Source organism: Camponotus floridanus, unplaced genomic scaffold, assembly GCF_003227725.1.
Source record: "Camponotus floridanus strain SB8 unplaced genomic scaffold, Cflo_v7.5 scaffold96, whole genome shotgun sequence".
Lineage (NCBI taxonomy): Eukaryota > Metazoa > Arthropoda > Insecta > Hymenoptera > Formicidae > Camponotus > Camponotus floridanus.
This window is the reverse complement of record NW_020229867.1, coordinates 705,621-731,625: the sequence shown is the minus strand read 5'-3', so window position 1 is coordinate 731,625 and position 26,005 is coordinate 705,621. Positions and strand designations below refer to the sequence as shown.

The 26,005-nt window shown below is 43.1% G+C and overlaps 1 protein-coding gene across 2 annotated transcripts in view; it reads right to left on the bottom strand.

Moving 5' to 3' along the window:
• Positions 1-22,486, bottom strand: part of LOC105249410 (protein lozenge) — a 30,461-nt gene extending 7,975 nt beyond the window's left edge. For both annotated transcript variants that reach the window (XM_011254845.3, XM_011254846.3), the window contains exons 1-5: positions 22,360-22,486; positions 20,872-22,263; positions 20,423-20,653; positions 15,921-16,034; positions 10,465-10,776 (exon numbers count right to left, since the gene is read on the bottom strand). In XM_011254845.3, the coding sequence (XP_011253147.1) occupies positions 10,465-10,776; positions 15,921-16,034; positions 20,423-20,653; positions 20,872-21,127 (913 nt within the window). In that variant the 5' untranslated portion in view covers positions 21,128-22,263; positions 22,360-22,486. The remainder of the gene's footprint in view (positions 1-10,464; positions 10,777-15,920; positions 16,035-20,422; positions 20,654-20,871; positions 22,264-22,359) is intronic.
• Between the last annotated feature and the right edge of the window lie 3,519 nt (positions 22,487-26,005).

Sequence of the window (26,005 nt, the reverse complement as noted above, 5' to 3'; positions counted from 1 at the left end):
TCCAGGAATAGGGTTCCTCTCGACTGCTGGAGACTACAATCTTACAACTCCAGCTCGACTTCGTTTAAACCAATATACTCAAATTCCTTGTATCGAGGTAGGGTCACGGAAGGCCTTTCATTAGGATCTAGACCGACGGAACTCGTGTAGGTGGCCTTTTCTCTATATACAGTAATTACAAATTTTCCTTTCCATTTTCAAAAAAAAAACTTTCCTAATATCCTTATCCTCAACATTACTTTTATATCTTTGCAAAACTTAATTTTTTTTTACAAAAAGAATAACCTTTACAAAAAAATAAACCTTTATGTAAATAATAAAGGGATTATCAATGAATTATTAAGACTGATGTCAGATTTATTAAACGTCAACGCATTCAAAATATTGTTCGAAAAATATTGTGGAAAATACTGTTTGCTTTCTGATGACAAACCTACGGTGAAGTATTTCAACGGAATAACGGCGAAAGCGGTACATTTGTTAATCAATTGACTACGCTCAAGTCGCATCGTTGATTGGCTACCAATTAATCCGAGGTAGAAAAGAAGCGCGATGCGACAGAAAAGGATCTGGAAGAATTCGTGCCACTCGAGTGCACCAGGCCAGGTCGGCCTTTCGGATGGACCGTTGGTGCCGTTATTGTTTATCGGCCGACAGAGTGCTCGCTTACTTTTTTCTCTGGCGGACCGTAACCGTTTTTTTTTTGCGAGCTATCACGCACGTACGAATCTATTTTCGAGTCATCTAATGGCAGTTCGTACGGGAACCGAGTCTATTAAGCAGCTGAATCTAGGTGCATTCTCCACTTTTACAAAATAAATAATAGAAATTACACATCTTTCCTTTCTTTTCTTGCTCTCAAGCTTACTGCGTCATTTAACGGGGTGCCTATCACTCAAATCTTGTAAAAAGATTCTGATCTTCCAGATATTTTTATTTAAAATTCTAGATAAAGAAAATATTTTAAAGATATTTTGCTGCAATTTTCTAAAATAAAATTTTTTATTGCATACGTTTCCTAATGCTATTCATCTATATGATTTAATATTATCACTTTTGAAAAAAAAAAAGGAAAATATCGTGCAAATGAAAAATGTTTATTTTACGGAAGCAATTAAGTTTCAGTAATTTTACAATAAAGAATATGTACTGTATATTTAATATTTTGTTAATTAATAGATCCTTTTCAAAGTCAAATAATATTATTTCAGTTAAATATTATTTGACTTTAAAAGGACCCAGAGCATGATCGAAACGACGTCGACAGCACACTTTAAACATATATTTTTGTGCTTCTTATTGTATGTATAACTTTACCAAGTTTCTTTCATAACATATTACTATCATGCACCTTTACGCGTCTTTAGTTCCTAGCTTTCTTTTACTTCTTATTGAATTTGTATTATTTTTACAGGTTAAACATTTTATTTATTTGATATTTTAAATAACTGGTAAGCAGCAGATCATTGACTATTTTAATATAAGAGTAAAATTATCAAGGAGAATTTATCAAAAAATTCCATGAGAATTCATTAATTTTTTCAGGTACAAGAGAAATCCCTGAGAATTCCAAGCTTTTCATTATTTTCTCTAGCGAATAGACACCCTATATAAATAATACAATTAAAACCGTGTCGAGATGAATATCGGGAGGATTTTTCACCGGCATGTTTCGCGGATATTAAAAAATAAACAGCGACAGGTGAGGCATTGTGAGGCAAAATGGAACGATCGAAAGGAAGCATCCGTGCCTTCTCGAGCGTGGATCACGTAACTACTACCTCCTTCTCTTCTCTTCCACTCTCTCTTGTCTTGTCTCTCATTCCTTGCCTTCTCTCTTACTTCTCGCTTCTCGCGAGATATATCGTCTTCTTCTTTCGTTGCGCATCCTTTCTATTTTCCATTCTCTCTCTCTCTCGCTCTCTCTCTTTCTTCCGCTCCCTCACTTTTCTCTCCTTTCTTCCGTCGACACGATCGAGTCAGTGTACCTGCGATGTTACGAGTACAAGAATTTCGTATAGGAAAAAAAAACCGAAAAAAGCCCAAGAGCATGGGCTCTTCCTCCCGATCCTAATTCGTCTACCTCACCTCGGTACTTCCGTTCACTCGCGTTTTAGCGTGCTCCTTGTTCCCGCAAAAATAAAAAAAGAGCGTTTCTTTTCAATTATAGGTAGACATCTCGTCTCTATATATAGACGTATGAAATTTGCCGACGATACACGACCCCAGATGTATCCCTACACGACGGATGTATATTCTTCGGAAATTTTTGAATTTCGTAATCAGTGAACTCGCATCCAATTATTCGTCGATCTCACAGTTGCAAGATCCTTTACATATCGGGGTCGAGATAAATCGATGGGATCGAGTGACGACATTGGAATTTCCGGCGTCGACGCGAAATGATGGAAGAACGCATCGACACCGTTCTGGCATGCGTGGAATCTGCTGTACTGATCATCGAGATTGAACACCGAATTTACACCGTGTGCGGTATCCGTGACGAGTATTAAAGTGCGAGATAAAGGAGCGGGTAACACACATTTGAGGATGATGACTCAATGGTGAACCATTCGTTCGTACAATTTAATTTCTATGTGAGATTTCTCATGAAATCAGACTCGCTGAATTGGTAGAAAAATAAGTTTCCTGTCGTAGCGGCGTCTGAGTAAAAGTATGCTAATTCGTAGTGGATATTTTCTGCGAATGGCAGCGATTACGACGAACGTGGTGGAAACTTTAAATCCGCCGGCAAAGGTCGGGATTATTTACGATCTAGAGACGTGAACGGTGCGGGGACGAAACGCGGCGTGAATCGTGAATGATGTTAGAAAGTTCTTTTATCATCATAAATAAGGAGAAAACGAAAAATGGCATTCTTTAATTTTTTAAACACTTCTTATCATTATATTGTAATATATAAGAGAAACTCGAAATATTTATCGCGATTTATTTACAGAATTTTTTTTTGCAATATGCCAATGTTTCGGCGAAGCGATCTTCAGTTCGCGAATCGCTTTCTCGTTTCGCTCGTTCGTGATTCTTTCTACGATTTCAGTCGGCGAATCAACCTTGGACCTCGATTTGCCCGAGATGATTTCTCGATCGAGTTCAAATCGATTCGAACCAGTATCTTTGATTGAGGGACGTCTCGATTTTCGGTATCAAATTCCTTACAGGATCCACGCCAACTTTCAATAATACATATGGATTTTTCTATTTTATCTATAAAAATTTTTATGAGATTATATGAGATTAAGAGATGATTCTGATAATACAATTATTCAATATCAATATAATTTTTTTCTAGTAACTTTAAAAATTGAGAAAGTGGAAATTAATAAAGGCATGTCGGTGATGAAAAAAAATTAGAAGACGCCATTTACGAGCTCGTTTGAATTTTTGGATTCAAATATCGACAGTTAAATTGCCAGTAGAGACGACGAGAGAAGCTTGGGTAGAGGAAACAGTCCATCTTCAATGGTCTGGAACTCTCATTCGATCGTCGCGTGGGAAAATCTGAATGCATCGAAGCAAAGGGTTCGACTCGATCTCGAGTTAGCCCTTTCTACGGAGCAATATTTCAGAAAAACTTTTGATGCGAAAACTTTTGCGCATCAATGACATGCTTCTCGTACTCGAAAATGTGTCTTTCAAGTAAATTTAGTTTTTAAAAGCTAAATTAGATGCACAATAAGTGTCTAAAAGGTCGGCACGGGCTACGAAAAATTCGATGTGACAAAAAGAAAATAGAAACATAAAAAGAAGGAATATTTTAGGATTAACGAGAAAGGACCACCCCCTCGCGCCTAAAGCGATCGACCTTTCACCGCAGGTGGGCGAGAATGTGTTACTTTGCGCGGCCGCCGGATCAAAGATGAATATATCAAACTGGTAAAACTAATTAGGGGCTTCTCTAGTCGGATACGCTCGTTGGCTTATCTCCCGTCGGGAATAACGAGGATTCGACTTAAAGGAGGCGAGGAAAGGAATCGCCCATCTGCTTCCGCTTATCTGCGGCTTAGCCTTTCGCGCGCCTCTGGTTCCCTGTCGTGTAACACGAAGAATACGTGGAAACGGAACGGGCACGGCTGCCCTGTTTATTATCGCGGTCTGGACTAAGCGGTCGCCACGGGTTTCCTTAAGCCGTCCGCCAAGTGTGCGCCTGATTGGACGGACACGAAGGATGTTGTACCACCAGGATACGCGATAAACCGGGCAGGCGATAAAGTTCCGCATCGGTCACTGCCGCAGAAGGGGTGGGGAAGAAGGATTTCTGAAATTCCACTTTGCGGAAGGCGTCTCAGATAGGATTTCTCCGTAGATTCGACAACGTCCGGAATCTTCGACCATCAGCGGGAGCACTTTAGAATCCGAGAGAAGAAAGAGCTCTTAAATTTCTTACGAAAATATATTACAGAAACAAATAATGAAACTTATTTTTTTAAATCTTAAATTGATTTTGCTTTAAGGCCCAGTCTTTAGAGGGTTAAAAACATCGATTTTTTTATATTATCTGAAAGTATGATGCCTGAAAAATGAATATAAATAAATTTTCAAATATTTCATAAGGTGATATGTAAAATATAGCCATTTTATTACGACCTCTGTACTTTTCTATAAAATATATCTAAAGTTTCGCAATAAGATTATAATGCAGAAAAATCTCAATCTCAATATTTTGCCTAGTGCCTTAAGAATCCAATATAATTTAGAGAAGAGAAATAATTAATTTTATAAATATTTTCTGATGGTATGATGCCTGAGAAATGTATCTTTCAAATTTTATTGAAAAATTTGCAAAATTGACAGAGTAAAACTTTGAATAGGATAGCACACAAGTTTTCAAAATGCTGCCTGCAAAACTTTAAACATGTTTATTTTTTTTCAAAACGTTGTTTTCAAAGTTGATGTAACGGATATTTTTAAAAACTAATGGACTGAATATTTCAATTTTTTAGATAAAGGAAAGAGGACACTTTTTTAGAGATATATTAAACTTAAAAGAATTTAAAAAAAATTAATAATTAATATTTTTCTAACCTTTAAGAAATGAATAAGTTTCAACAAACTTAAAATATCTAATTTTAAAATGAATCTACTTTGTTATTTTTTAATTTTCCCTATTACAATTAGATTATAAGTAATCTTCTACGGAATAGAATTAAACCGAGTTTATTAATTTCAGACAATTACACGAGAGAGCATGTCATCGTCGAATTATGCATTTTCGGACACGCTATGCATAAACTTGTATTGAATGAAAAAAAGTTAATCCAAGCTTTAAAAATACTAACGTATTATTTAAGCATCAATAGCAACACATGTAAAATGGCAAAAAGGTAAATAAAATCTCTAATATTCTTCCAAAAAATATTTCTAAACATTATCAATTTGTCATAAAGCTAGAATAGACTGGGCCTTTTAAATGGACTTCTAAGTTGAAATATTTTTCAAATTATACAGACGCTTGATGTCGAAAATTTTAATTAAAAAAAATCGATTATAATTTGACCTCGTATGAGAGTCTTATATACATATATGTATATAAAAAAACCTATAAGAGACACCTAGGACTCTTTACAACTGCGCAGTTCGCTTTTAACCATGTCATTATCAGATCATTATGCAGCCCTATTAGCATTAAATTTTTTTTAATGCAAAGTGGAAGTGCAGGTATCTGTCATGGACGTGCCTCGTGCATGATATGCATGATGCATTCGACGTTTCTGATTGGCCGAGACGCCGTTTATAGCGTGTACTCCGAGGTAAATAAGTACTAGGAGACGCAACAACGGTCGTGGAAGTCGACGATGGTGCCGACGGATTTACGAGTTTAATTAAGTTCTGCGGTCGCGTTTGTCATTTTAGCAGGCATCGAAGACTCGTTGGCCACGCTTCGAACTTCGCCTTCCTGCGGGAAGTACGAATTGCAAAGAAGAAAAGTTTACGTCGCCGTTTCTCAAGCTGCGCCGGCAACGACGATCCACTTTTTCTCCACGCGAAGCGTCTTCTTCACGCAAACGTTCGATGGCTCGTCGCGTTTAACGCGATGTAAAATGCATAAATTATAATTCGAAAATGTACCTTGAGAGAAAATCAAGAAGACAGATGCGCGGACGAAGCATGCACGTTGCTTCTTAATGCATCACAGGTCTTTTTCGCATCTCCTATAGACGATTTAACGCGTACGTTAATAACCTCGTGATAGAATATGATAGGGGTCGCCGTGCTGCGAGGGTGAGTCGCGATAGGAGTGTGTGTGACACTTTCCTAATTGCCTCGCAACTTCCTACCCTTTCCCCTGTTTAAGAAAAGCAACCCTTATCCGTCTGCTTCTCGCGGGGTTGGTAGAATCTGGATCGGGGAACTTGCGAACAATACAACTGGACGTGAACTTTTGCTTCCTACTGCGTTGCGGAGACAATATCCTTTAGAAAATAAAAGTGTTCGTGTTAAAAAAAAATATATAAATAAATTTATAAATTATAAACACGCGCGTAAATCTTTCATATATAAAAATTATGATTAAAAAAAAATGAAAAAGAAGTCAAATTATTTTTCCGTATTCTTCAATTTCCAGTAGTTTCGGCGGCGGGATAAAAATCACTCGATTGTGTCCACTGAATTTACGGCAGTCGAATGTCGGATAAAATGAGATATCGAAGAATTGGACTCGCTACATAATGCGTACACGGATAAGATCGTGCTGTTCTCAAGAACATCGAAATAACGTTTAAGTAAGAGTGCCAGCTGCAGCGAGTAGCGGCAAGGAGGCGTAATAATCTCGTACAAGCACGCACTAGGCCTCCATTAAACCGCGTCGGCAGCATTCTAAGTACCGACGGGTAAAGTGCAGGCCGCGGAGGAGGTGAGCACCGAGAGGGATCCACGGTAGGACAATCAGTAGGTGGAAAAAATACCCGCAGCAGCCAGAAAGGTAGCCGCATTCTTGGTAGCCTGCGGAGGCACGTGGGAATCGCGAGATCGGACGGGGTCCCCCTCAGTAGTCCTTCTGCTCTCTCCCGCGCGGCTCGTCGTCTTTTTGGGTGTACCTTCTAGCTAAAGTACGAGCACATCTCCCGGTAAATAGGTAAAGAGTCGAGATGCGCCGGCCTCTTTGTCTCTTTCTCGCCGGGGAGTAATATGCCGGCCAAGGGGGATACGAGAGAGAGATGATTCCCTTCTTGCTAACTCGCGACAAGCTGCTCCTGGATTCTTCGCGCGCACCTCCGTGGACGAAGCTCGCAACGGAGCGAATTACACGCTTCTTAACCTTAACCACCCGGTAACTGGTACCGCGTGGTTAAAAATCGCAAGATACGTTTACGCGGCCGAAAAATACGATACGCGAGTCGCGATCGCGAACTATCTCTCGAGAGAGTCGTTGACGTTTTTCCTCGCATTTTCCTCTTCCGTAGTGTCCTCTCGCGTGTCTTCTTTTTTCATCGTTTCCGAATTCTTGAAATTCTGCAAGATGAAAGGTCGACTGGTACGTTTCTCATCCGTTCTTTGCATCCGGCGGATTTTTTAACTCGACTGTTCGTTTATCTTAGCCGGATAAATAACTTCCTCCTCGTAAACCACCATGACGTGCCTTTAGAAACGCAGTTTTCGTCTCTTTCTCCGACAGTGAACCTGTTAGAAGGCGCACTGGATAATCTCTTTCCCTCTCTCTCCTTCTCTCCTTGAATAATCTTTCGTCGGGAAGAAGAGAGGAGAAGAATAGCTACGACGACGACGACAACAACGAAGAAGAAGGACGCGAAGATGAGGAAACGAGAGCCCGCCACTCGCAGCCTATACGAGTAGACGTAAAGGCAGACAGAAGGAGTCAGCGCAGAATATACAATCAGCATGATTGTTTGACACCCCATAATCAGCGTCCTTACCCCTACCACACCAGCGGCATCGTGGCTTCTCCGTTCGTTTTACTTCGCCCCCGCCCGCACCTGTCTCCTCCTCTTCCTGATGCTGACCAGGTAGGCCACTCTTCTCTTCGTTCCTTTCACGTTGATACCATCCGAGATCCGCTCCTCTCCTCTCCTCTCGTCTCCTCTCTTCGCATCACCTCTTTGGGTACCTACTCTCGGTCCGCTGCCACTGCGCGCGGGGCCTCATTACCCCGATCACGACTCGAAATGAGACTCGGCGGGGCAAGGTAGACGAGAGAAACGGACACGGTTATATTATAGGAGACAGAAATAATGTTCGCGCTTCCCTTTTTTCCTCACCCGGAGACCTCCCGATCGACGTGGCGTTTAGCCTTTCGGTAAAGACACTCGTACGCGAGTAAATGTTGCGTGTACCTCTCAAAGTAATCGTGAACTTCATTTGTAATATTCGAGAAAAATTCTACAAAAACCTTCCTTATTCTATTTCCATCTTATTTTCCCCGGCTATCGAAGCGTAAATTCTATCAACTTTATATTTTGTTTTGCATACTTTTATATATATATTTTTATTCTCATGTTTATAAAATAAAAGTATTTTTAACGATTTCACTTTTTCTTGTAGCACTTTCCGGCACGTACGCGAGATTTAGAAAGCAATCACGGGAATACAAAGTCACGGGAAGTAGAAGGTGAAGAGGAGGAGGAGAAAGATGAGGAGGAGGTGGATAGGTTCGATTCAGTAACGTCGCAAGCGAAGCGAACAGAAGATAAAAGGAAGAGTCGCGCGAGCGAAGGGCAAAAACAACATGGATCCAGCTTCGGATCGATCGAGAAGCAACCGATCGATCCCTGGTATTACGCAGACGTGCACGTGAGTCGTACGTGAGTGCACGGGCATGTCGGGGATACCGTCGGCGAAGAGATCTGAATTGGGTGAAAAGAGTTATCTCAAGGTAGAGGAGCTGCTAAGAACGAGAAACGGATAGCTCTTTCTTTCTTTCTTTCTTCTCTTTCGAATCCGAGAGGAAGAAAATTGCATCCACCAACGCACTCGGTCATTTTGCACTATGGTTGGAGAGTCCGACGCCCATCGGAACTGCTCATTAGAGACGCGAAGGAGTCGAAAAAAGTGTCGAATGAATGAGCGGTAAATGGAATATCCGCCGAGATTGCATCCATTCATGCGAAGGTGGTGGAAGTGAAATTCATCGTTGGCCATCCGATACTCGGCTCCGCGTTTTGTCGAAAGCAACTAACGGCTCGCGAGCTCTTTCGCCGAGCTTTTGCGCGGCGAAACGAGCTAATTACGATGCATGTCGATCCACGAAGGTGTCTCGAGTTGACGAGAAGTCTCGGTCCGGAAGGTGACGGAGGACCCGATCGCGCGCACGGTAGGCGAGGAGAGGCGAAAGGGAACGAGGGGGGAGGGTGGTTGCGGAGGAGGAGATTAGGGCAAAGAGAAACCGCAACGTAGCTTCAAAGAGGTCTCGCCAGTCAGGGGGCGCGTCTACTTAACTTTGATCAGGTCGAGACCGCTGATGCGAGACGAGCCACGCAGAAATAAAGTGCCTCGCCTCGACCTTCCCCGTCTTTTTGCATCCTAAATTATCTCGATAGTTCGAAATATCGAAGCTACCCGACAGGCGCAGGACTCGCGCGTTTCGCTGAGGGAAACGGCCCCTGTTTTTGTCAGCTGGACGAATTTTTACCATAGTCGAACGATTTAACACGCCATTGAGGCGGTATTTCGAGAGAGGAAGAGACGATTCTCCTCATCTTTTTACCGCGTAGGAAAATCTGCGCGGAGGAAAAAAAGTTTTCCCGGAGGAAAATTTACGACGGTAGCCTGGTTCGCGACCGATGACGTTTCTCCACGAGGAGGAGGACACTTTTTCCTCGTGCTACGGAGATGCAACGGTGCATCGAGAGGGATCGGTGAAGGGGGGAGATGGAAACGGCAGGTTGAATGTCGTTATTACGTTGAATTAGAGGGTGCAGAGCCGGAACGAGGTATGAAACTATTACCTCGCGAAACGGCAGAGCTCTCCTCTCTTTTCCTCCCTCCCTCCCCGGAGTCCCTCTCCGCGATTTCTCCCCCTTTACCTTTTCGCGACGAAGGGTTGGGTGGGGTTAGCGCGTAGTTTCGAGTCGTTCTCCCACAAGGAGAACTCGCTGCGCGAGGAGAGTACGAGATGATGATAGCCGCATCACGAATATCTCATCGCGAACCAAAGAAGTAAATAGATCGGTAGATGTTGTTTCTACTTGGCACTTGATAATCGAGCACGTAAATCTTCAGTATGGAAAATATATAAGAGCTATTTTCTGGGAAAATTTTCTCATGTGATAAACAAAGTACCTTGAAAACTCGCTGTATCTTTAATTAATTTGGAATTCTTCCTTTTCGTCAAAAAGAAGTATGTGTATCAAACTTGAATTTGATCAATTTTATCGTATAAATATTAACGCGGTTACATCTATCGATTTATATATAATCCCTGCGTGTAAAAGCGCGTATCGAACAGACTTATCCATTAAAAATGGGCGACAACATAGAATCAGAACTCACCGCCGTGTTGAGGACTGCGTTTGTAGCAATCCTGATGAGCAGAGGAGCCGCCGGTAGCCCCGAGGTGTGTACTGGAAGCCGGCGATGTGGTCGGGTCGGTGTTGTTGGGGTTGGTGCAGGCACCGCTAACCGAATTCGCGGTGACATTGTTGCCGGTCTGCTGGTCGTGTAAGTGACTGCTACTGTGATGATGGTGATGCTTATTCCTCCCGAAAGATTCGAGCTCTCGCAGATGAGACCTGAACGAGGTCGGCGCGTCGAGGAAAGGTCTTTGTCCTAGGCCGAGCGCACGGAATTGCTGATGTTGTTGTCCTGAACAAGAAAAATTGCATTGCATAATATATCGCACACGATGTATAAATCGCAATCTCGAGTCGCTTAAATTTGTCATCCATTTGTTGTCTCGACTGCAAGATTCTAGTCTGTTTTTCTAGTCATTTAAATAATTTCGCGATTAATTGTAGAGAAAATTCTGAAAAATACATCTCGGACTTTCTTAAACGTTTTTCGAATCTTTCACGGCTTTTGAGCTTTGACACGATGCAAACACGTGGATTCTCGAATCAGGAGATTGACTAGCGCGCGTGTCTACGTCATTAGACCAATAGAGCGAGATAATGAAGAAACTCGACCTCTCTTCCCTTGATAGACTTCAATAGCATTCCTCGCATATCCGGAGCCCCGTGGATAGACAGAATCTCGAGCCAAGTATCGCGGCGTACACATAACGTGGGTACTCCGATTCCCTATTATGTCGGATCCTGATACACGCTATATATATATATATATATATATATATATTGTTACACGACAATGCACATGATTCGCCATGTGCACGAGCTCGGACGCTTACATAATCATCGGAGATCGCATAGACGACGTATATTCGAAAGGCAACGATGTTTAAGAATTAAAATAATGCTCACGTCCAACTCGCGAATATATTGCGACATGTATTTCCCGGTCGAAAGTCGATTCTTGCAATATATATTCCGTACTTTCGATATTTACATACTAGCATCTCCAGTGAAAGAACGACGACAGGAATTCTGAATTCCATCTATTACCGGTAGGCAGCAAAAGTGGCACATTTTCCCTCCCCCTTCCTTCTTTCTCCGTTTCAACGGATGCTGACATTGAGGAGAAGTCAAAAGAATGGAGGTCTAAGCGCAAATTGTTATTCCTCGGGAGAGTAGAAGGAAAAGAAGAGCAAGATGAGACGGAGCGCGAAGAGGGAAGAGAGAGGGCGAGATAAAGAAAGAAGGAGAGACACCTCCGGCCACGAGGGCGAACGACAAATAAAGTTCGACCGCAAACTGCACGAAATTGTCGGCGAGCCCAGATGGTCAGCTCCAGTGCTCTGACCGATGCCTACAAGATTATTCCCTGCTACCGACTACCACGGCCCGCGCCAGGAGATACTACAAGTGAAGGGGCCCGTGTAAAAGGGGCCCGCGCGAATCCCACGTACCGGACTTCTCACGTACCGGACGCCGATAATGCTCTAAATGTACGAAGCGTTACGCAGCAATGGATTCGTTCCTTTGAAAGGTCAAACGGTAGACGCGAGTTTTACTCCTTTGAAAATCTTTTCTGCAAAAGGGGATTCTTTCGAGAAAAATTTGAAGACGCAACCAATGTTGGATTGCACGTTATGCACGGGTTTTACATTTAATTACGATAATATAATGGGGATATAAAACACCTTCATCAATTGCCTTTCTGGCTTCTATAAAATACGGATAATCAAAGAGTGTGAAAGAGAGAAAGAGAGAGAGAAAGAAAGAAGGCGGGATGCAGAGAGCAATAATTCCAATCTCTCTCTGCGGCACGAGTAGTCGGCTTATCTAATCAAAATGTGGCGGCCCTCGGGAGAACGGAAACAACGCTTTTTCCTCCTCTCTAATAGCGGGGACCCCTCCCTCCGCCCGTCTTACGTTCTCCTTGACGCCAGCGTGGCGATTCGTAGATTTTAATATTCCCATCTGCTTCTTTCTTTTCTCTCTCATTCCTCAACGCTAACGTAATTTCGCAGTATCCATTTTGCTCTCTCTCTCCCCCTTCCCCCTTCGTCTTTTTAGTATACATCCGTTTGCGATTTCAGATCGTCGCAACGATAACCGCGAGTAATTTTTCCAACGAGTATACTATTCACGAGTATACTATTCAGCGTATCCTCGAGCCGGAAGCCCCGCGAGATCTGCCACTTCTCGACGCCGCTTTATCAGGAGGTGGTCTTTAATCGGACTTTTCGGTCGCTGATAGAGCCTTCCTCTGACCGGTGTCGGGATCAAGAGTCGGCCACGAGGGAATCCAATCGCGAAGTAGCCTGGTTCAATTTTAACATTTTGATTGACGGCCCACCGACCGTCGAAATTGCTTCGTATGGTTCCTTTCGTCGCTATCGGTTTTCTCGAAAACTGCATTTAAGAGAGATGTCGATTGGGACGGACGAGCGATTTTGCGGAGAGATGAAGACCGGAAAAACACATCGGGATGGATCGGCTCGCGTGTTTCACAAAATTCGGATCTCGCGAATTTCTCGAAGAGAAACGTCGTTTATCGCTGAAATGAAAATACAAGGGAGGGAGGAAAGGGGAAGGAAAGGGGGGAGGGGAGAAGAAATCTATCGCTGGTGACACATCGGAGACGACGTTTCGTTTCGCTCGTATTAAAGCGGGAAATGATTTCGCGAATATATCTATGACATGCTACTAATAGATGACATTCCAAATACGGAGCAATTACGGAACGAAGCAAATTCAATTTCGACCTTTGACTGACAGCACCCATCCATCCGATATTGTTCCGCTCGCTTGCATTTCGATGATTTTGGGGCCACGGTGACGGGCGAGCGGCCACTTTGTTTCACGAGCGCGTCTCTCTTTCTCCGTTTATTCGTACCGCGCTCGATTCATTCTGCGTTACGCGAATCTCTGCTGGCATTTCCGTTATTGGCAACCGACAAATTACTCAGGCACTGCTTTGTCGTGACCGATTCGTCTAACGGAAAAGGTCAAAGTTGTCACCTTGCGCTTCATCTCCCTTTTCTGAAACGATTTAACGCGCATTACATTATGTGCGGAAGAAACACTCTCCAAGTATTGCATTTAAATCTATTTAAAGGATATCTATTTAAATCTTGTAAAAAAATTCCCCGATATTCCACGTATTTTTATTTAAAATTTCAGATAAAGAGAATAGTTTAAAGATTTTTTATGCAGTCTCCTAAAATAACTCTTTTATAATGTGCATTTTCTAATGCTCTTCATCCATACAAAAAGAAAAATATAGAGCCACTTAAGTTTCAAGTGTTAGATGTTCACATGTATTGAAAAAAGTTAAATAGCTTTCGTAAGATGAACATTCTTTGCTTGCACATTTTAATTTTTTTATCATTAAAAATGATAAACGAATATGTATTGCATATTCAATATTTTTTCAAGAAATATTTTTAAATATGTAAACATATATATATATATATATATATATATATATATATATTTTATAATTTGACTTACTGGCTTGTCAATTGCTTACAATATAAGAGCAAAATTATTAGGGAGAATTTTTTAAAAAAATTTCTGAGAGGTTTTTCATATTTTTCCAGACAATAGACTCTTCGTATAAAATCCATACGCCAAATTGGTCGCTTTCCTTCGAGGAAACGGAAAGCTATTCTAAACCATTTCGCGCGCAAGTCGACGATAGAGCGAATTACGGAAATTGCCCGATTACCGGCCATGGCATATACATATAAACACACACACACACACACATGCATGATGGCGCGCACAGGGATGATTTCCGATAACAAAAAGCTCGCGATTATGCACGCAATAATGAGACCCGGCAGGTGTCTGCGGGGCGTCGCGCATTGTTGGCAGGACAATGAAAGCGCTGCCGGTTGTTTTGCTCGAACGACGTGCCGGTATAGGCCGGTTGCGCTGCATAGATTGTCTCCCCGGATGCCGTGCCGGCCGATGATGAGGCACGCCATCGGCGATGCCGAAAACCCGTGTATGCAATATGTCGTCATGCGTGTTCTATTCCGCGATCCGTGCCACGTGACATGCGTGCGTTCCTTTTCGTGTCGTCTCTTTCGATTCCAAAGGGCCAGTAGGTCGGCGATTGGGTGACGTCCGGTCTACTCTAACGACTTAAACGACGAGTCCCGCGTTTAAAGCGGTTGCTCAATTGTGTATAAATATGGGTCTTCTCTTATTCGCTAAAAGTAAATACGTGGAAAGCGCGCACAATTTTCGCGACATTCATTTGTGTGTGTTATATTGCTATTCATTTATAAATATCATAGCTTTCGATCGGATTCGGTTAATCACTAAAATTCGGTTCATCAGATTAATCATAAAAAAAACAAATATTTTCTTAAAAATGAAAGAATAAACTTGAGAGTTTCAATTGTATTTTTTGAAAGCTATAAGATTATTAATTTACGATGCGTGAAATCGAGCGGTAGCGAAATAAAATTGATCGAATCGAGCATCTTTAACCGAGGGGCATTAAAAAATCGTCGATAGCCGCAAAGATATGATAGTCGCTGTGGACGCGACTTGAAACTTTAACCCCGCCGTTAAGTGCACTTTATGCCCAGCTGGAAAATTGACGAGATTCACGAGTTTTTGTCCCCGCGCCCTGGACATACGGGCCACGAGTCAAGCAGTAAAAACATCAGTAAAATCAATCACGCTCGGCCATTGCGAAAAAAAATAGCGGGACCGGCGGGTGTATACGGTGCCCATGCTCCCATCAATACTTTATACAACAAATGCAAAACGCCCGCAAAAAACTGCCGTTTTCGCGGTTAACTCCGCAACGGCTATTAATCTGATATTGAAATAACGACCATTTTTTGTTTTTTTTTTTTTTTCGCTCGCCGCGGATGCATCCGAAAATAGGTGTCGAGCCGAATAGTCGGGCGCGCACAAACGCGCGACATCTCCTTTCGGTCCGACGCGGGGGTGGGAGAGGGAGAAGGGGCACGCAGTCGAGTTATAAAAGCGTAGGGGGAGGACAGTCACCGTTCGATCGACTTTTACTGCGTTTCGCGTGATCCTATCAATTTTGGCCGACCGATAATGAGTTCGCCAACAGAATGTTTTAGCAATTTTTTCGGGGGTTTTCGCGGCGAATTATATCGTAAGTGAGTTAAGCGTATTCGGGGCGCACGAAAGCGCGCTTGTAAAAGCATTGTCTCCCCCTCCGCGCGCGCGAGGGTGTGTGCGTGTGCGTTGCGCGAATAGCTCGACCCGAAACACGCATCGGGCCGCGATACGCACGTTGACCACTGCATCATCGCGCACCATCTGCTCGGTAATGACTCCCCATTACCGCGTACAGGGACTTTCGTTGAATTATCGGTACATTTTCAGAGGGAATTCCCGGAACGGCGCGTTTTAGATAGATCTCGCGATCGAAGTGTCGCATGATTCACTTACTCGTTTTCGATCGCGGCTCCCGTGGTCCATCGACTGTTACTTTAATCGCCCTCGTGTAGGTCGCCACTTGGGGCGGCGTTGTCGACACGGTAATGGTGATGCTGAAACTCTTTCCTGCGACAGAGAACAATGAATTATGAATTACATGCGAATCGCGAATTTTTTAAATGTGCAAGATGTTCTTTACAAGATATATTTCACATTTTTATTTCGCGGCAAAATATTAACAAAAACAAACTATACAAGTGCATTTTTACATTTGTGAAATAATTCTTTTGAAAAATATTTTTTTCCACGTCTTCGACTTGCTTTTTTACGAAAAATCGTTTAGTAAAATACAATTTATTAAACACTCTCTACAAAAATTTAAGTACCTATTTAAGTATCTATTCGGTCAATAGAGTGCTAATAAAGGTACTTGTGTTTCCATCTTTGATTAAGTACGACGAGAGCGGAGTTCGATTTATAATTTGCGACTTAAGCAATTACGGTCGTGTCTATTAGATCCTAACGGAGCCTCGGTATTCTTAAGCACGTTAAAAGATAATAGAAGAGGAGTGGATGCTCGGGGGTGGAGCGGTCGTGTACATATATCATCGGCGAAGGTCTGCAAGTTGAAGGTCCGGTATATTAATTCCCTCTCCATAAACGTCCGTCGGAGAGATTGACTACGCGCTCTTAAACGGCCCATCGCGCGCTAATATGCATTCGGTAATTCGCCGCTCTTTCGCGGCTCTTCCGCTTGAGAGAAGCGTAGGCCAGAGTTGTCTCTTTCGACCAATTGTCCCTCTCTCCCGACTCCGAGGGGCCCGCTCTTCTATCGCACGGCCAAGAATTTACCACCGAACTCTTACCACCGAGTCTCTCTCTCTCTCTCTCTCTTTCCCTCGCGTTATTTACGTTCTTCGTGATTGGAAACGGAGAAGTCCGGTTTAACCGTTTCAACCGAGACTGGACTACTGCCGTCAGGTCGTAGGCGATAACTTGACGGGGAAACGATTCGTACGATGCCATCTCATCCGTTTCGCGGGGACCGAAACTCTCACTCGGTGTCAACTTGTCGGACATGACGAAACGAAACACGAGCAAGACTGCTGTTTACGCCCCAAAAGAGACGATACCTAACACGCGCCGCGGACATGCAATCGTTTGTGTTGGCGTAAATGTCAACGATTTGTAATTGTCTCCCCTTGGTGCATTCAGTTCCACCTCGCTCGCTGTGTCTGTCAACATGATAACCGGCATCAAACACCGCCGACCCCCTCCTGCCCCCTCCCCCTCCCCCGCGCGCCACCCCCGGGGAGACTGCAACTGACTGCAGAGCTACATGGCGTTATATCCCAGTTATATCGCGGCTCTCTCCGCTCTTCTCCCCGTGATAGAACCGCCACCGCCACCCCCCCCGTCGCGCCCGTTCCCAGGACCATACCTCTCGCGACCGTCATTGCCATCATCATCCTTCATCTGTCGTACGCAAAGTCTCGTCTCGTTTCGCGTTTTTGCAAAGAGGAAGATTCGAACGATTATCGTTTCTTTCTCCGATGCGACCCTCGGTCGTTAGACGAGTGTGATAAATAACTTTAAGTTTCAATGGAAAAGAAAGAGAATTAAACTTTCCGAAATAAACAAAATCGACGAAAAATTGGACTCCAGAGGAGAGATGCGTGAAGGTAAAAGTAGTTTTAAATATTTCAGAATCAAGACGATGTCCGAGCGGAAAAGCTCGGAGGGCCGCCAAAGTCGGGAAGGGGTCGGGAAGGTGGCGGCCGATCGGAGAAAGGGTCGCGCGCTGTCCTTCCCCCTCCCCCTTCCCCCCGTATCGCCCTCTCCCCCTGGCAGAGTCCATCGCATTTGGGGCTAATAATGCCGCACAGCCGACTCCCCTCTCCGGCACCCGGACCTGCGGTTAATACTCGATGATGGGAACGGTCATCTGCAGAGACAGGACCCGGCTTGTGCATTCGCGAACGATGGACGGTCGGTCGGACGAACGGACGGACCAACGGGCGAACAGACGAACAGACGGACGGACGGACGGACAGACAAAACCGGGCCACGCGTATGTGGCACCTATATAACGTGCAGCATCACAGCTCGACTACTCACGATTCTCCCGTCTCTCTCTCTCTCTCTCTCTCTCTCTCTCTCTCTCTCTTTCTCTCCCAGTATGCGTATGCGGGTGTGAGTGTGTATGTGCGTGTGTCGATGCGTTGGCAACACCGACGATGAGATGAGCGCGCCAACCCAAACCGCCCACACACAACCGCCCGAAACCACTCGAAACCGTCCGTTAATACTCGTGGCGACGAGCGGAGGGGACGAGGTCGCGTAGGGCTAAGCGAGCAGCAACGTACGGGGTAGAAAGGCTAAGGAGGGGCAGCAGGGGGGTAGGCGAGCGGATGCGCGCCGGTGGTAGGGACGGAGCGGAGGTCCCCGAGTCTCCCAACAGGATGTCTCTGCGATTGTCAAATAATTACTATCGGTGGTAATTTCAGCCGTGTCGATATAGACTGCGGTATATTACTAATTATTAGGCACGGGCCGACCCCGGCGATGATGATGGAACGGTCATCCTCGTTTCACCCTCCCCGGCCCTTTTTCATTCGGTGCTACTATATTCCGTTTCTTTCATTTCCACTTACTCTGTGTAATTTTTCGAATCATGTGCTCATAAGTATACGAGAGGCGATAATTGCCAGGATGGTCGGATCCTTTGGAAGAGATCCTCGCATTCTTTTCACAAACAACGGTCAATGTCCCGCGCGTTGAAATAATAGTACGTCTTAATAAAAAGAAAAATAAACGCGTCTACCGGCTTGCGGTCATTCCCTTCTTAGCGTAAATTGACTTTAATAGCCGACTGATTAGAGGTAATAAACCGCGAGGTGTGTGTGATCGGAGTCGTAATCTTTACGCGACAACAGAAGACACGTGTAAAAGCAATTTCAATCAGATGTGCACACATTGCAGCGGAGAGAATTGTGAAGGTGAGAAAAAGCGCGAGAGGGAATATCGAACCTTCGCAAAGTCGTCGAAAAATAATCCCCTCGTCGCGTCGATACGAGCCGCTGGTCGCTCTTTTTAATCGAGGAGGTAGCGGCCTCGGAATTTTTCGTGGCCTCGCCCGTTTTAAAATCCTCGCTGCAATTTCTTGAATCAGTTCGCATCGGCCGATGCGATGCAATTCAATCAAATTAATAAGTCGCGGAAACAAAACCTCGATGATATAGCAGGAGGGCCGGCCGGTCCGCCCGATGGTGGTGGCCGGCATCAACACACCGAGGGCGGTTTGGTCAATCGCCGAAATTGAGTATTATGGATTATCGGGGAGAGATTGAAACGACAAAAACACGAGAAAAAAAAAAGAAAAAAGGAAAAAATATGCAACAACGAGCGAGCCGAAAAACGGACAAAGGGACCGAAGGATTTTGGACGAGGGAAGTGTCTCTTTCGCTAATTGACTTCAGGGACCTGATGCACCTGTGCGTCAGGAGAATGAAAATTGCTGACCCTGCACTTCATGATGAAATCAAATGAAACATAGATGACGCGATACGGGACGAACATCCCGCCGTGCGCGAGCAGTCCGGCCCGTTAATTCATAAACGCGCCCTCCGGATCATAGGGGTGCAAAATGCATTTGTAGGCTTTGACAAAGCCGTCTACTGATCCGTGAATAATTATTATCGGTCGGGAGATCGATATTCCGACAACGTAAACAGATCGAAGGAATTGCAAACATCAAGATTTCGTTTAAGAAAAACAAAGACTCGCGAGATTCTCGTTATTCTTTTCGATACATATCTAATTAATCCTCTCTCTCTCTCTTTCTCCCTCTATTACGTTAATCAATTGTCAAAATATTTTGCGTTAGCATTATTCGTCATTGCGGTTTAATCTCTCTCAATGTTGTTTCGCGAGATATTTTTGTTAATAGATACGCGCGCGAAAGAGCCGCAGGGGTTGACGGAAAATTAGGGTCGAAAATTAAACAAGTCAAGAGCATCGATCGAAAGCGTTGGTTGATTTTGGCAAGTCATCCTCTCCGTTCATATCCGTCCATATCCGTCGGATGATTTCTGATTAACGGCCAGTTGTTTCGAATGCTCGGTTGGGGCTTGCGGCAGACATCGAGTAATGACTCTGGGGGGGTGGCAGGAGAGCGGCAACTCGCGAATGGGGACGCACGGGGATGGATGAGGGTGGCACGATGATGATGATGATTACAATAACCGTGATTTTAGAGGGCTGAAAATCGCGGCACGCGCTTTCGCTCGTCCTGATACACAACCTACAGATTCTCTCGGTATGAACTTCAATATGATCAAAGATACAATTGTATTTCCGCAGAATATAATTGAAACGTTTAATACGCTTCTTTCATGAATATATCCTCTTCTTTTTTTTATACGTAAAATGTCTTTCCTTTCGAAAAATGTTTTGGAAATTTAAGAAATGACGAAGGAGGATGAAAAATAAAACGATCGACAAGAAAAACTCACCTCTACCGCTTCTACCGACAAATCTGAGGTCATTGAACTTGGCGACTTGATTCTTCATCAACGCGGTGGAGTTTCGCAGTTCCGCGCAACAGTTCTCGTCATTGCCCGCACGGACCGTCACCAGAGTCCCGTCGCCAACTTCGCCAAGAGCAACTACTTTGAACGCCACTGGAAGTGTCTTGTTGGATCGCCAATGCGTTGGCAGTTGACTGCATAAAAAGTACGGTGATCCTGAAACAAAGTCGCAGAGATTTCAAACAATCGTTTAATGTAAATTAATGTCAATTTCAAATACTGACAATTTTAATTAAAGAAAAGCGCAAGATCATCCGATCGATTTAACTAACACGAGAAAATCAATAATAATAAATTTTAAATAAACACTCTTCTTTCTCCTCTTTTCATTCGTTACTCTTTTTTAACATTTTTCTATTCGATCAAACGCTAACCTGTCCTGACCAGTTCTCCAGGATGTTCGGCCTGCGCTTCGCCGACGAGTCTTTCGGTCCACCATAGCTCGCCGACGGCGGCACTCTCGCTCATCTCGCCGCCTCCACCTCCGACGTCGGCGTCGTCTACCTGGTGGTACCTGCTGTTTACACCTTGCAGCGGCGCCAGGGAGGGACCGCACGGGCCGGCGCCTTCGTGGGATCCAACGGTGCCGTAATTCTCCCCGCAGCCCACGGAACCCACCGGTAGATGCATCCCATCGGCCAGTAGCCGCCCCACGTCGCTCAAGGACGTAATCCCCGGCTGGGACGTCGTGATTTCACTTACAATTTTCGCCGACGAAGGCGACTTCGCGTCCCACGCTACCAGCCTGCCCGGCAAACGTATCCCCGGCGCGTTTCACGCCGTACGTAACCAATCAGTTCTTCCTCGACGATTGCATCGATTCTCATCATCGATCGCAAGATCGTCATAGTTACAGACGGGAATCTCGATACCGCGGAATCACCGATTCCGGTTTTGTCTCATGATCCGACGCGGCAGCTGTTTTCTCGCGATGTACCGTTGCACTTTCTTACGCGACGCGTGACCGTAGAGAGTCCGGCGATTTAAAGTACATTTGTCACTGTCTATCAGTAGTTTATTCAACGATCGGTTAATAGTTGTCACCGCGTGTTCCAATCTCCCTCTCTCTCTTTCTCGGAACACTCAATTGCCTGCGGCACTATATCATTTGATCGCGATTTCTAATCCGACAGGTTGTTGCCAATGTGACGACAGGTCCAGACGTCGATTCCACGAATCCGATATTAACGTCACGCGGCGTTACACTCGGGTAAACGGCGCACTTTTCCTACATAACACCCACTGACGTTTCCTTCAACCGCGGCAGGCCGCGTCATGATCGCAGTCGACAATCGGTGGGGCGACGATCAACTCCGGCATCAAACGTCAGTCGCGGTCGGCGGTGCGCGACGTAATGCCGCGCGGACCGCGTGTTCGGCGCGTAAGCGGTCCCGGGACGGCCTAAGCCCCGATGATTCTGGACCCCCGCCTCCGCTTACGCCACCGAACTGACGCCCCTCGACGGCAGAAACGGGCTACGCTCTCTCCTCCGCTCCCACCACGCGCGCAACACGCTGCCGTCCCTCCCTTCCTCCCCCGTTCCACTTTTCGAGCTCGTCATCACTGAAGGTGGTGGTGCATCTCGTCGTCATCGTCGTCGACGACGATGGCATTCCTTCCGCCGTCCGGTCGACCCCGTTACTTCGTAAGAAAGAGAGATGTGTCGTGTTCGCCAACCTTATGAACCGGCAGATATGAGACGCATCGCGAATAAATAAATTCGTGGGATTTCCCATGTACGTCAGCATGTGCCAGCTCACATTTTCCTATAAAATGACTAGTGCATTAATTTTATTCAAGAGCAATTAATTTCAAAATCCTCAATGTTGTCTGAGATGAAAAGATACATCGTAGATACATACCAAGATGCATCGTCGAAATTTTGAAACGGCGACTATCAGGCGCCGTTCAGGCCATCTCCCGCGACGATAAGAGGCAAAATACCGACGACGAATTCTCGACGTTATCGTGTGATTTCCCACAACGGTCCAGCCTCCCGATAGCCGCGATATGATGGTCCAGCCTTCGGGCGATTCTTCCCCACCTTTCTTTACCAAGTGGCAATGTGCGATGTGGGGGTAGAAAACGCGTCATGCGATTGCGATATAGTCTAATAATAAATCTCTCGTTACATCTCTCATATTCATAATGTATTTTAGCAATATTTGCACATGTAATTTATTATCTTTTTTATGCTTTGTATTAAAATACTGTTTTTGTCAATTAATAATATTTATAGTTATATTAAAATACTATTAAATAAATTTGTTTTGCGATTAAAGAGAAATTACCCACGAACGTTGGCGAGAAATCAAAAACATTCGCGACTATGGTTAGTAAATTAAGAAAGATTTTGTGACGGAGATAAATTCATTCGATGTATACCTTGGCATGTGTCAACTGGTTTCCTTCAGTTTCCGCAAAATCTCCGCGGCACAGTATCCCATCACAAGCAACGGCAAGGCGTAACAAGTGTCCGTGTGACGTCACTCGGCTTTCTGGAGGCGGAGCTTCTCGTTGGGGAAGCAGATGGAGGGGTCCAGCTCTCCCGCATCATGCAACGCTCGCCCCACCCGTGCGATTTTGTTCCTTCGCACCTCTGCCCGCGCTTTCCATCTCTTCTTCCTTCTCTCGAATCCCTTTTTCTTTCCCAAGTGGAAGATCGGATGCTTCTTGCTGCAGCACACGCTGGAAATGAATAGCACTTCTTAACAAAAAAAAAATTATTGCATAAATTAAAAATTACCAATGATCTTTGAAGGATCTCCTAATGAATTCTTGTTCTTATCAAGATTTGGTTTTTATTAGTCGGATAGTTTTATAGTTTGCATCTAAACAATTGAACGATCTGGTATTACATCAAAAGAATACGACTTTTATAAAATATAAATTTTTCTATTTCACCATATAGATTGTTAGCAAAATCTAACTTGTGCGCTACATATAGATTGCTAACAAACTAATCTATCAGTTGGTCGTACAATACAAAATCTAGAAAATGTAATTTTTTTTTCCTATGACTTTCTGTTTAGGACAGTTTCGCATTCCAGGCTTCACCAAAAATTCTGAATCGCGGTCACGTGATGCTACTGTTTATTGCACTGTGGTTTACTGAAGCGTAATCGAGAAGGTAGATGCGGTTTGCCGCGTTCTCGCAAGATATAGGTGATTAACTTCTTGAAAGTGCTCCTTGTATGGGGGTGAATTTACTGATCGTTGGCCTATCCGCAGGGCGAAAACGTTCGGAATCGCCGCAAAAATCGGCACTACGATCAATCGCGAAACCGCAACCGCTATGACCGCATTATTTGTATGTTACACAAGTACCAACAAGTACAGGATCAGTAATTAAGACATTATGTCTCTCAAACTCTTTCTTATCGGTCATAATTCGGTGATAAGGCATTGATTTTAATCATATGTGTATTTACATACGAAACGTACAAAGAATTGACATTTTCCGACATAGAATATATTATCAAAAATATATCTGTTAAATATATCAAACGAATAATCTTGACCAATTATTTTTTCCGAGAATACTCTCATACATTGTTTTTTATAATCATAATTATTCTTTATACTCTTATGGAAATTAAAAGTCATTCGATCTAACAAAAATATCAGTAACACATTATTCAAATGCGCCCAAATTATGTCTGACAGTTGCATTAGGCAAAACGAGATAATTAATGACCAAACTAAATGGAAGGATCTTTTGACGCTTTTTTTTATCAACATGACGGTATCGCTCTGAGCCACTTCCAGCGCCACCGGAAAAGCTCACAAGACCGCCATATCTTTGATTGCTTTCTTAGAAAAAAGTGTCATTAAATGAATTTACATAAAGTGTATTATTCGGTATGATATATGTGTTAACAATCGCATGAAACTTTATCTCTTTTTTGCTAAATAAAAAAAGAAGCTTACTCTCATTAAAAGATTTAACTTTTGATTGTCAAAATAAAATAATTTTGCTATCAATAATCTGATCGGTAATTAAATCTTCCTTTACATGATTTAATCTTTGATAACTTTTACCTTTTAGAAAAATTATTCGTTTAATATAATTTTAATAGTATAATTATACAATGGTTTTAATATTGAGACAATAATAAATTATCATAATAATAATATAATTTACAAAAATCTATATTTTATAACATGTTTTATGCTATAAGATTTTTAAGATAAAAGAGAAGTTTTCGTTTTCTCCGGACAAAGGCAGAGTGTCGCTAGACGTAAGTTAATTTGCTTTCTACGCGAAAGCCGAGCTAATGAACTATAAATAAGGGAGGAATACTTGTGCCAAGTGGACAGCCGCACTTACTGACCCTTCGTAATTAAAATCCCGTCCTAAATCAGGACTAGGGATGCGATTAGACGAGGATCGCTCCTGTTCCGTCAGCTTACGAGCAAATCCACCGCGGCCCTTACGTACTTGAGCTCTCATCTCCCTCGGTTCTTACGTACATGTATATCTGCAATGGCCAACTTTTACGAATTTTATTACGAACTTTATTACGAATATAAAAGCTCTTGTAAAGAAACCTGTTTAAAAAGAAATATAGAAAGAATTTGAAATAGAAAAGTTTGTGAATGCAGTTATATATGAGTCATATTAAAATAATTTTTCAACTAAATACATAAAAAGTGATAAAGATTTAATAGTAATATATATGTATATATATATATATATATATATACAGGGTCTACCAAAAGTGTGGAAACCCCTAAATATCTCGGAAAATATACGTTTTACAGAAAAGTGTTTCCAACAAAAGTTGTAGGGTTTAAGAAGATCTATATACTGATTCTATCAGTTTGACCTTGGATGGCGTCGTCAAGGTCAGGTCAAGGTCACATTGACTTTTTTAAATGACACCCCCTACATTTGATTGCATATTCTTATAGCTTAATTCAAGAGCTTTCCAAAACACTATAATAATGTTCATTTTTATTAAGTACTTTGCGAGTTATGAGGGTTGAAATAATTTCTTAATTTTACATAAACCATAAAATATCTAGTAAACCATTCATTTTTCGATTATCTTACCTTCATACTTTTATGTACAATTTATGTACAAATTAATGAGAGGAATCAATTGGTGTAAAGAAAACACATAGTTGTTTCTAAGAAAAAATATGTAATTTGCAATTAACAATTCCATATTTTTTCTTAAAAACAACTGTATGTTTTCTTTACACCAATTGATTCCTTTCATTATTTTGTACATAAAAGTATGAAGGTAAGATAATCGAAAAATGAATGGTTTACTAGATATTTTATGGTTTATGTAAAATTAAGAAATTATTTCAACCCTCATAACTCGCAAAGTACTTAATAAAAATGAACATTATTATAGTGTTTTGGAAAGCTCTTGAATTAAGCTATAAGAATATGCAATCAAATGTAGGGGGTGTCATTTAAAAAAGTCAATGTGACCTTGACCTGACCTTGACGACGCCATCCAAGGTCAAACTGATAGAATCAGTATATAGATCTTC